Here is a 12748-nt window from a genome sequence, read left to right on the forward strand (position 1 = left end):
ATAGAGCTCCAAGGAGATTATGTTGAAAAATAAAAAAAAATTTACCCAAAAAAAATTGTTTTTATACTTCATTCTAAGGACTTATTAAACTACCCTCGTACATATTAAATCAAGTGGCCTCAAATGTATGATATTTATCAAAATCCAGATTTTTACAATTAGCATCAAATTTTGCATACATATTGACCAATCCGCAGCAAATTTATCACGCATTGTGTGGGCTCTTGGAAAGACCGTAAGAGAATTTAGTTTTATAATTAAAAACAATTAACATTTTCTGTATTTAAGTTTATTTTCCTGTATTATGTTCACCGTCTTTTCAAAGTTTAGTTCAAATTTCACTGCAGACTTCGAATTTTTCAAACCGAAATTTTGCGACTTGAGTACGAGTTCTATGATTTAAAATTGTAAACCGCCTTTTTTCTTTTATGTTTTTTCAGTTCTTAATTTTTTTTCGCATTTAGAGTTTTCCTTAAGCTGTGTACAAATTTCACAAGTGATTTGGAATTTTCGGAAACTGAATTCAACAACTTAAATACAATTTTTACAATCAAAATTTTTAAAATACAGTTTCGATGTTCTGTATTCAAATTGTACTATCGATTTCACATTTTTCAAAACCAAGTTCTACGACAAACACTTTAAATGTTATGTTGATTCTATTCCAGTATTATACAATATACAACTTTTATGGCATTTTCGTTTGTTCTCGATGTTGGCCATTCCAAAATAAGATAACTCAAACTGTTAAAATAAAAATGTTAAAAATTGCATTATTTAACAATTCAGGTATTTAATCTATATTCCATTACTTGTGGAACAGAAAATTTTTTGTCAAAATATTTGATTTTAGGTTATTTTTCAGCAATGTCTGTTCAGGACATCAAGTGACCCAAAGTACCTATGGTTTTTATGATATTTTTGTGAACTTGTCTTAACTATTAAAAGTACTGGATTATTAATGTAAAATATTCAATGAAATATAAACTTATGTGCCTGCTTATTCATATAGAATACAGAAAAATTGTTTGGTTTGCAATTCCTTTTTTATGAACTTCTAAGATTCGGTATGAGTGGTCCCATCCGTTACCAAAATAATAAAAAAGTTTATTTTATTTTCTTTAGTATTTACTAGAAGATGAAAAATTTGAGATCTAAAGTTAGTTTGAGATAATACCAATTCAATTCTTAAGTTCATAGTGAAGATATATTACCTGTAAAGCCTCCAAACTAACTTCCTGATCGTATATGCCCCAACTGTTACGTAAAAGGAAAGACGAATCCATTACAAAAAAATTGGTGTTATAACTATTCACAATTCGCAGAGTTCTGATTGAAAGGAAAAGTAAGTCTGGAAGTGAGTCCCGTACGAGTCCCATCAGTTACCCACTTTTTCGTTTTATAACATGAAAATTACCCACTTTAATAGAATTTTAGAATCTTGAAAATTACAAGTTCATGCATCTTTGTACAGGTAGCGTAGCTTAAACAATACATAGTTGTTTTAAATAAGGATTTTTCAAGTTTTTATGCGTGCAGATGTCCCATCCGTTACTTTGGAATGGCCGATATGTATAGTATTCAGGACAGCGGCCTTTCCGTGGCGGTGAAACCGTTGCCACAGGGCACGGCTAGTGCTCTGTTAAAAACCAGATATCGAAACTTTGGACGATTATATTACACTCTCATGAATGAGAATGTAAAAACCCTGGGACTCTACCTCGAGGAAACTGGTTTATATTTTGAATTTTTCTAAAGTTTATTTGCCATTTAGGTTAAAAAAATCTTGAATTTTTAATTTAAAAAAACCGCCGAGTATCGGGTTTGAAAAAATTCTTGTTAATTTCAAAAGTTTCAAGAACCTGAAACGTTCGAGCATCTGGAAGGCATTCGAGTACACGAAAGTTGCGAGTTCTCGAAGACATTCGAATACCCGTAAAGTTTCGAGATTCCTGGAAAGCTCGATCTTGACTCGACTTGACTTGAAGCGGATCGAGCTCAGCTCGACTCGAATCGTTTGAACTTCGAGTTTTTTTGCACACGCCGAGAAAAAGCCGAGGGAACCTAACACTGGTAAAATCAACAATTTTTTAAGTATCACATGCACTTAAATATATAATATTTAATAAACACACACATACACACACACAATACATTTTTAAAGCAAAAAGAACATGAAAAAATAATCTCGTGTGAGAAAATCTGAGGCAAGTACAGACGAATAATTGCTTCTATGGTGGTCTTGTTTTTATTTTTGTCTTAAATTAAGCTGATGTCTAAAATTCAGCAATAATTATGTCTTCAAAAGAGCCATTAAGGGTCTTTAATTTAAAACAAAACATAATTGTGGCTAACCATTATTCTTTTGTATTTAAAGGAAGTCCCACTGAACAGCTATAGCTAACTTCCAAGAATTGCGACGTCACAACAGCTGAGCGAGCCGAGCGAGACGCGTCTATAGTCGTCGCACCGATCTGTTTCTTAATTGTTTAAGTAGATACTCTGTTCACCGAGTGAATAACTAACTAGATAACGCAATAACCTATTGACGCGCATCTTTACGTATTTGGGCGGAGATACTGTCAAAGAAGAACTTGTCTAGAAGAAACTGTCCAATATTGGAGCATGTACTTAATTTTTTATGACGTTTATGGAGCGTGCGTGTCAAATTTCTGAGAAAGGCTTCCATAGTTGCACGCAATGGACTTAATTAAACCACGGAATCAAATAATAAATTCAGTAATAATGATATATCAAAGAAAAGTTGCTTTTATTTAAAAGAAACTGTCTTCTGGGCGTAATTTTATTTATAATAGAGGCTTTATTTAGGTCATATTTAGCACTTCTCTTAAATTTATAAAGTGACTTGATGTAAGCCCACAGTCGGGCTACAGACTACTTTTAAGATTATGCAGCGGCTTAATGTTAGCCTAACGTCTAGCTAACAACTAGTTTCTAAACCATGCGGTGACTTGATGTTAGCCCATATTGTCGCCACCGACTACTTTCAAGACTACATTGGGTCTAACTTATAATTCCATAAGTAGTTCGTTTTAAAGATTTCAAGCTATGCTAGTTTTTAGCGAGTTGGTGTTGGTGTTATTTTACATGGTAATACGATGTAAACGTTTGTATGTACTAGGCATTAAATTACTATTAATTACTACGTAATAACAAAATTTGGTAAAAATAAACATGACTTCCGTGTAAAGAAACGAAGCGCAATTGAAAAAAAACATACTGCCATGTAAACTATGGGCTAGGGCAATGTTTTCCTTGCCTCGCCCCTTTCTAGCCCAAATCTTTTAAGTTTTATGACTCGTGATTTCCCATGTATTCAGGTCGAAAAATTGCATAAATAAATTTCATGATATTGTTGAATTTACACATATAATTTATGCAACTTCAAAACTTAATCTCCCTAGATGAAATACTTCACCGATGTTGATTATTTTGTTCTACGTTTTTGCCATGTGTCTATCCTGTAACTTGTTGACTTCAGGAGTTTTTGCGACTAAATTTCATGATATTGTTGAATTTACACATATAATTTATGCAACTTCAAAACTTAATCTCTCTAGATGAAATACTTCACCGATGTTGATTATTATGTTCTACGTTTTTTCCATGTGTCTGTCCTGTAACTTGTTGACTTCAGGAGTTTTTGCGACTAAATTTCATGATATTGTTGAATTTACACATATAATTTATGCAACTTCAAAACTTAATCTCCCTAGATGAAATACTTCACCGATGTTGATTATTTTGTTCTACGTTTTTGCCATGTGTCTATCCTGTAACTTGTTGACTTCAGAAGTTTTTGCGATTGTCAACTGCAAGAGTTTCCGCAACTCGTCGTTCACGCCTGGAACTTGTCTGCGTCAGTGGAAACGACATGCAACATGGAACTATACGAACTTATGCAAAGTACTTTCACAATTCGTCTGTTTAAGTCAAACAGTAACATAAAAATACTCTGATATTTATAAAAAATTTCTTCGTAATTATAAACATTTTGATATATACAAACGTTCCTTAGTGCTTTTTGTATAACTTTCTAAATCCTGAACACGATATCTCAATCTGTGTGGACGTAGTAAGGAAAAAAAATGAAAATTATTATGCACAAAAATTGCTGTTAGTTATTAACTTAGAATTGCTTCATATCTACAAAAAATCCACAAGAGTATCTAACCATTAATTTCTGAAGATTCACATTTCTCAAGATGGGACTTGGACGGATTTTCGAGTATCACATTCTAAGATGTTCCTCGATTTTTTTTAAATCGAGGCATCTACTTTATCGAAGTTAAAAATTTATTTCATATTCCTATAGTATTTTACTAGAAAACTTTCTTCGCAATTATAAATATTTTGACATATACAAACGTTTCCTTAGTGCTTTCTGTATAACTTCCTAAATCCTGAACACGATATCTCAATCCGTGTGGACGTAGTGACAAAAAAAATGGAAATAGTTTCATTCTCTACACAAAAATTTCATGAACGAACTTCGTGATCTCGACTTTATCGACGTGCAAAGTTTCTTTTTTCCTCCACTAGAAATCGCTAAAAATACTCCAAAAATAATGATAGGTTATGTATGTGCAGATACTTATTTGTTGATTTGCAACGAATGTGCAAATTGTATTGCTTTTATTAGTTTTTTGTTTAAGGTTTAGACGATTTAGTCCAAAATTCGTGTCAGTGCTCAATATACGCGAATCAAAAAATCAGATCTTTAGTGCTTTTTCTTTAATATGTCAAAGTTTAAACACGATATCTCAATCCGTGTGGACACAGTGTACATAAAAAAAAATGTTCATAACCGGGGAATAGCTTGGTCACGTGGTCACCGAAGAACATGCCCTCAATCCAAAAAAAAGTCAATACTAATTCCTAAGGGCCATGCAAATTAATCAAATTTAGTCAAAGTACATTTTTTTAATTAACCCACAAAAAAAGTGTGCAGAGACGTCCGTTAGCAAGTTCGCTACCATTTCACAAATTTTTAAGACAAAATATTTATTATTCTAGAAAAAAAGCCGGGGGAACCTACCCGGGTAGAAATTGCCTCTTTATGCCTAAACTAAATATTGGCTCTCACGAGGCCGCAGTCACATTTCCTAGCTGGAAGAATCTAGACTTTCCCTCTGCTGGCCCTCGACAGGTTATTGTCGTATGCTACTTGTCTTACATTATTTATATACTGACTTTTTAGCACTATATTTTTTAATTAAACTAGATAAAAAGCTTTATTAATAAAGATATATTAAAAAAAAAAATTCTATCAATTAATTATTTTCTTGAGGGGACCTTGTCAAGCCCTCGATAGGTAAAACGGGTAATACAGATGCGAGTACAAAAAAAGTACATTAATGTTCTTATGCTTAATTATACTTAAATTTAAAAAAGAGCAAATTTAAAAAATTACTGAGTTGCAAACTTTGAAAAATTTCATTTTTTTCCTGAAAAAATTAAAAACATTTGGTGTCTTAAAAATTTGAAAAGAATTTTTCTTAAAGATCGATTTAATTTGAAATCACGTAAGTACGTTTAAAAATTATATATAACAAATCGAGCTTCAAAAACCTTTTTTACTAATTTCTAAAGTATCGGATGAATGCCCTTAAGCATTTATGATATCGCACTCAGCGTGGCATCGTAGCTATATGGATTAGGCGCTCGATTTGTAAGCCTGCGGTTTGTGCGTTCGATTCTCGGCACTTACGAAAATTTTAATGAACTGCGTTTGTCTTTAGTTATTAATAATAAGTCTTCTCTAGTCAAATTTAACAATAAGTTTAGTTTTAGAAGAACGTACGGAGTATAGCTAAATAATCGAACGTCATTAAAAATACGAGAAAACGGAGGAGTGTTTGTCAGAGACTACAGAAAGGTGCAAAATCTTTAGATTAAACTTTTGCAAAGAAAATGTATTTTACAATTGGATTAATATTTTCCTTCTTTGAATCAAAAATTTCTGGTAATAGATTATGGCAATGTGCTGGTTAAACTTTAATACTACTGCAACCATAGCATCACACGTCAGAATTTAAAGCATGATCAATTTTTTAATATTTTAATAATATTTTATTTGAATCAACAAAATAAAAAAATAGCATATGCTTTTGAATAATAGGGTGTGAGGGACTATCCAGATTCTATAAAGACCCTATTAATAGGCCCTCCTTGGGTTGCCTACTGATGACCTCGCTAGCTGAGCGTGACGTTTTCGCTTGCGCCCTCGATAGATTGCCACTTTAAGGCCTCGATAGAAAATAGGAAATCTAGACAGGGCCTCTTAAGAACCAAGTTATAATTACTACCCGGGTAAAACTGATAAAATAAATAATTTTCTAAGTATCACATTCCCTTAATTATTATGCATTATTCAACTATTAAATATACATAATTATCGATTATCTACGTACCTCGTGAACATATCCTCTAAACGTCACATGAGTGCAGACATCCAGACATAATTATACATATACGGTTGTCCAAATTGCATTCAAAACCGAAATTTTCTATTTAATGACAAAACAACATTTTTCTTGTTGACAATCACATTTTAATTGTGACTCTTTTAATCAACCCATACGCATGACATTTTTTATGTTATATTTCGAAATAACTTTCTTTTCTGTCAAATATTCTAATTATTTTTAATCAAACGTTTGTCTTTTTTTTCGTCAGAAAATATAATTCAGAGAGTATAAACAAATTTTACGGCATGAAACAAAGTTGATAAAAGTATAGTTTGGAAATCAAATATCGAATTCCAAAATTATTTTCCGTGAAAAGTCTTGTATATTTCCTGACGGGCGATATAAGTTACTCCTTATTTCGCCAGACTTCTAGGACAAACTAATAGCGTACTTAAAATTGATTTAATTCAAAACCTAAAGTCGGCATCAAAAGTACGCGACCCTCATATTCAGCGCTCACAACTCGTTCAAAGAAATCGCAACGAACATATCATCTTGGAAACAAATAATGATAGGAAGTTGTTTTATGACTTAAAATGTGCAGTTTTTTAACGTGATTAAAGTACACTTTTAAAAATGAAATTAGATGAATAATTCGCAAAATAAACCTTTACGAATATTTCGGAATTTAATAAGAGTTGCTATCCTATAAAAGGTGTTAGAAAAAAAGGATCAATTTCACCAAAATAGGTACCTCAAGAGGAAGGGGATACGGACGTCCCTGTCTTTTCCCCTCCAAACTATTGAACTGTGGGTGAACCAGTATCCCCTTCCATCTAAGGTATCTGCTGTTGTGAAATGGATACTTTTTTCTGACAATTTTTATAGTATGACTATTCTGATTAAATTCCAAAATATTCGTAAAGGATTATTTCGCGAAATATTGATCTAATTTCTTTTTTTTTAAGTGTACTGTAATCACGTTATAAAACTGCACATTTTAGACCATAAAACAACTTCCTATCATTATTTGTTTCCAAGTGGATATGTTTGTGGAAAACGTTTTGTAATTAGTCAACAATTTAATATTTCGAAATATGGAAAACTGCATTGCATTCTAGACACCTTAAGCAGCGCCTGTGATTTTTTTTTAGATTTTTAAGATGTCTAGCCAATTTTGGGAAGCCTTAAAAGTCGAAGCTTAAAAAAGAGCCTAAAAAACTTTGTTTTTCGGCACGTTTTATATCAACGCTATCGTAACCATTTTTTTAGAACAATAATATACTTATCGTTCAATGCGGGAGACTTAAAATTTTCACGTGTATCTGGCTAGAATTATCTGCGATTTCTTTGAACGAGTTGCAAGCGCTCAAAGTGAGAGTCGCGTATTTTTGACGCAGACTTTAGTAATAAGAGAGGAGACTTCTCTATTTCTATCGTTCCGCCAATCTTAATATTGCATAAATTTGCAATAAAAAACTGTATGTGTATGTGATGGGGGGGGGGGGGGCATTTGTTGGAAAAAAGAACTATACGTGTTTTTTTAACGGCGCTTAACAATATCAGTAAAAATAAAAATATATCCGAGTAAAGTTATGCAATTTTGGAATTGATACTGACCCTCTTTTTCTGAAGAACGGTCGGGTTGCAGATGAATCAGCTTCATAGCAATAAATAAAATGCCTTATCACTTAGCCAGGAAATGTTGTGGAATAAAAAACTGTTCCGCAGATTTAGTTAATAAAAAAGTTTTTGTCGAAGCAAATGTTTGAAAATAAATTCACAAAATACGAACCGTGCCCTAGGACAGTCGACAAACAACTGAAGCTGCTACACTGCGACTTTTAAGAACACTAGTGAAGTTAGGTCACGCTCAAAACTTCCTGTTCCCTCTTAGCACCCTTGATGGGAGGTGAATACTTCCCTCCCTTCTTCTGTAGATATCGCTTTTCAACCTCTACCGTAGTTTTAATTACTTCATTTAATCAGGAGAATCACACAAATTTGAATTCATATAAAAATTAGGTTTTCAAATTGGTTTTTACAATGTAATCGGTACTAGAACTAAATAAAATTTTTTACAAACTTCTACAAAACTCAAAAATTCAATTTATTTAACTTTGAATTTAATCATTCTTTTTGAATTAGGGTTCTTTTTTATAGTTCAATTTGCAATATAACAACATGAATAACTTCAAATTCTAGAAAGTTTTCATTAATCTACAGTAATTTGTTTTCCAATCATTTTGTGGTATTAACAATTTGTCACAACCATTAAAATTAAAAATACATAGCTTTAGCTGGATATTTTTAAAAATTAATCCAAACTAAATAGCATTCTGAATCAATCAAAGTCAGAATCTTTTAAATTCGACATATTTAACATAAAAACATTAAGCAATCCAAATTCAGCAATTTTAAATTAAAATGTTCAATTATGCACCTATATGTATAAAATGGAAACTAATCTGGATATTACTATTTCTAAGCGCAATAAAAAAAAGAATCAATTTTGTTGCAGAGCATTTTGTTCCAACGATCATTTGACACTCGAGATCACAATGATCTGTCCATTCGGATCAATTTGATCTTATGTTTTGGTTCATTTGTCAGACTAAACAAGATGATCGCCAATTCTCGACTACAGTGTCATAACGACATAACCTAAATATTGTATATAATTGCACTCAAGTGACAACTACACTTAACAGGTGATATTTTCTAATGTTTGATTTCGTTATTTTTTAAACTTTTTAAGTAGACTGAACGATCAGAAACCATAAGAAGCTTGCATATGAGCTAAAGTACTCTAAGAACGTCAGCCAGCTTGGTTTGACTTCATACCTGATCCCGAATCAAATCATTATGATCTCAAAAGGCGATCATTCACTCCGGCCAATGAAAAAGCTCTTGGATTCTGGATAATTTTTGTTGCATATCAAAATGATATTGATTTGGGTATCATTTTGAAAAACTTTCATACTCTTGAATTCGAAATTGCAATTATGAAAATTGAACATTTTCATGACCATACCATACATGGCACAAAGAATTTCAGTAAGGTAGGATTCGGGCAAATATGCTCAAATATATTCGGGCAAATTCGGCTCAAATATGCAATACTGTTCTAGTTTGATGAAATTTCAATCATAAACCATAAAAATTTAATTATTCAAAACCATTGCCAATTACACAACTTTAAATACACGATTTCACTTTAAATTTAAGGTAGAATTGTAAAGTAAAACCGTGTTTTGCATTATTATTTTAATAAAAATCGCTTAAATTTAATAATTTAAATTATTTAAAATTCAACCATTTCTATTACAAATGCAACATTTACCAAATGGACCAATTAAAATTTTATCTTTCGACATTAAAAATTTAGTACTCGGCTATTAATATTTAATTTTTTCTGTTCGGTTTTAATTTGAACATTCAAAAGGGTTCCCCTATGGGCCAAAATATTATAGCGAATTTTTTAAAGTATAGTTTTCTGTAGTAAACGCTCAAAAATGGACCTCACTAATATTTGAATAAATCAACTATAGAATGATAAAAACAAAAAAATGTTGTGCAAGTTCCTTTTGTTTGTTAATTGCACATTTCTTTTAAGTCTGTGAATATCGAACTTGAAATCTCTTCAGACTAAACCGAAGAACAATTCCATTCTTTTTTCATGCAAAATTGTTGGTCGTTTCAAAGCATTGAAATTATTTAAAATTAACGATTCTAAAATGATTTTAAAATGTGAAATTTTAGTGTTATAACAAAATAACAGGTTTCTTAGATCCAAGCGGAAGAAATTTGAATTTCTACATGCAGATCTTTTTTTTTAAGTATGTAAGTAGCTAAATTAAAAAAAAAACACGTTTTTCGTACTTTTTCAATAAGCTGTAACCTTTACAAACAGTTTTGTCTTAATTTCTTATCTCACAGGTCATTTTTTAAACGAAATTTTGTCAAATTTGAATTTTCAAATTAAAAAATCGAATAAAACATTTCAACCTACTCTTTGGCGGGCTCAAATAATTCGATTAATTAAAAAAAATACACTTCACCCTTTTAAAAATTGTACATTTTAAATTAACAGTCAGAGATTGCTTAATTTTTAAAGATTTTTTTTTAGGTCTTCAATTAGAAATTGTTCAATATAAAACGTTTTTAATTTGTCAGTATCGTCTAATTATGAATCTACGAATTTAAAATTATTTGAAAATTGAAAATAATGTACAAACCTTCAATTCGTGATTTACTTGTTTAACTATTAAAGTTTCTGATTTGAAATAGTACAGCTTTCAGCCATTGCAATTTTTAATGACTTAATTAGAAAAATATGTATAAAAAAAACTGTAATCGGTTGTATAAACTATTCAGTGTCAATAAACTTGAATTCAATTGATAGTTGGAACTTTTAATATCGCAAATTATTTTAAAATTTAATCGTTCTAGCCTTCAAAACTGTATTTTAAAATTTGATAGCATGATAACAAGCGATTAAAAATGTAGACTGAAAAACGAACATTTTTAGAAGTAAAGGACCTTAGAATACTTTAATAATTTCATACTTGTAAATGTTACGAATTGAACTTTCTAAACTTAAAAAAATTGTAAATTGACGTAATTAAATATGGAATAATTCCACGTGGTCACAACTTATTACAGGTTTAAAAAATACTGACCTCTTCACAAAAGTTTAAATAAGTCAGTAAAAAATTCGCTGAAGAACGTAACCAACTTCACTGCAAAGATAATTTTATTGCGAACAAATTCTTTAATACCGTCATACATTAATTCTCAATAAAGTTACAATTGGGTGAAGGTACAAAACACAGGCAACAACGTCAATTTCACGACAGTGAACTTGACTACTTATATTTTGTTGAAAAATCAGTAGACACGAGCAAAAAATCAGACGAATTCCTTGACATTTTTTGTAAATGTAGATGTGATAAATAATAAAAAATTTTAATAATCGTAGCTTACAGAGTCAATTATAGAAGAGGGCCTTATCTAAGCTCCGAATTGTGATAGAAACCTCAGCAAAAGCTTGAAATAAGTAAAAAATTTGAATACAATGGCAGACGAAATAAAGTTTCAAACTTATTAAATAATATACAACTAGAAATTATTTTTTCTACTTTTTTTTTATTTCCGCGCGCATAAAAGCAGTCATCAGTATAAGTGTCAGTTGAGGGTCACTATTCACCACTTTCTTTCAGCTACCTGATGACCAGAATGCGTTCGAATGTATTTTCAGACTTCTGTAAGTTATTGTATTAGGACAGAATGAGATTCCTACAGCCGAAAGTTATGGTTGGGTAAATTGCCTGGATCAGTTACACTAGCCTCCCCCAATCGACATAAAAAACGTATAAAAAATAATTGCTCGTAGCCAATTATATAATAATTTTGAAACTTTATTTCGTATGTCATTGTATTATTTGAATTTTTTACTTATCTCAAGCTTTGTCTGAGCTTTCTATCACAATTTGGAGCTGAGATAAAGTCCTCTGTACTTAACCAATCAAGCTACAATTAACTAAATTTTGTAACACCTATATTTACAGAAAATGTTAAGGGATTCCCCTGATTTTTTTGCATCGTTTCTACTGATTTTTCAACAAAATATAACAAGTCAAAGTTGACTGTCCTGAAATTGACGCCGTTGACCGCGTTTTTGTACCTTCGCCGAACTGTAACTTCATTTATAATTAATGTATGACGCGCCCATGAATGGAGAATTAGTTCGCATTAAAGATATTTTTGAAGTGAAGTTTGTTACGTCACTCTGTTGGTTCTATCACTAACTTGTAGCCCTTGAAAAAGAGTAATTTCGTGGCATAGTCCATTTTTCATTGGGCTTCTAATTCTAAAGATTATAGGCGAACTTTTTGTAAAATCGATGGTGGTCGATTCTTGGAAGGGAATTCTTTAAACCCTATTTATTATTCATTAAATATGTATTTAGCAGTAAAGTTTGTCTGGAGTGATGGGGATTGAATAACTAAGTAGGAAAATATCGATAGTGTTGAAGTTTTTCATTGTACAGGTCAGGCATAGTAAGTGCATAGTATATATCTAAATAGCAGTAAATTTATACTTCGGAAAAAGAATGAAGTTTTTCATTCAAACTAATACTTTATTTTGCATTTTATTAGCTATTTTCTGGGATATCTCATATTATGGGAATAGTTTGACGAGTTTGAAAAAAGCACTTTTTTACATTTTTTTTATTTTCAGCATAAAAAAAATTTTAATAAAATTTTTTATTTGAGCTTCTTATGACTAACTAAATTTCCTTTAAATGACCTACA

The 12748-nt window shown here is 31.1% G+C and overlaps 2 protein-coding genes across 8 annotated transcripts in view; one reads left to right on the forward strand and one right to left on the reverse strand.

Moving 5' to 3' along the window:
• Nucleotides 1-2996, forward strand: part of LOC117175242 (cytochrome b5-like) — a 33611-nt gene extending 30615 nt beyond the window's left edge. Inside the window, exon 3 of the mRNA XM_033364925.1 lies at nucleotides 2378-2996. Within this exon, the coding sequence (XP_033220816.1) occupies nucleotides 2378-2390 (13 nt within the window). The 3' untranslated portion in view covers nucleotides 2391-2996. The remainder of the gene's footprint in view (nucleotides 1-2377) is intronic.
• Nucleotides 1-12748, reverse strand: part of LOC117175240 (heterogeneous nuclear ribonucleoprotein K) — a 374225-nt gene that overhangs the window by 66972 nt on the left and 294505 nt on the right. The gene's annotated exons all lie outside the window — the stretch shown is intronic.

The sequence above is a fragment of the Belonocnema kinseyi genome, chromosome 6 (assembly GCF_010883055.1).
Source record: "Belonocnema kinseyi isolate 2016_QV_RU_SX_M_011 chromosome 6, B_treatae_v1, whole genome shotgun sequence".
Taxonomy (NCBI): domain Eukaryota; kingdom Metazoa; phylum Arthropoda; class Insecta; order Hymenoptera; family Cynipidae; genus Belonocnema; species Belonocnema kinseyi.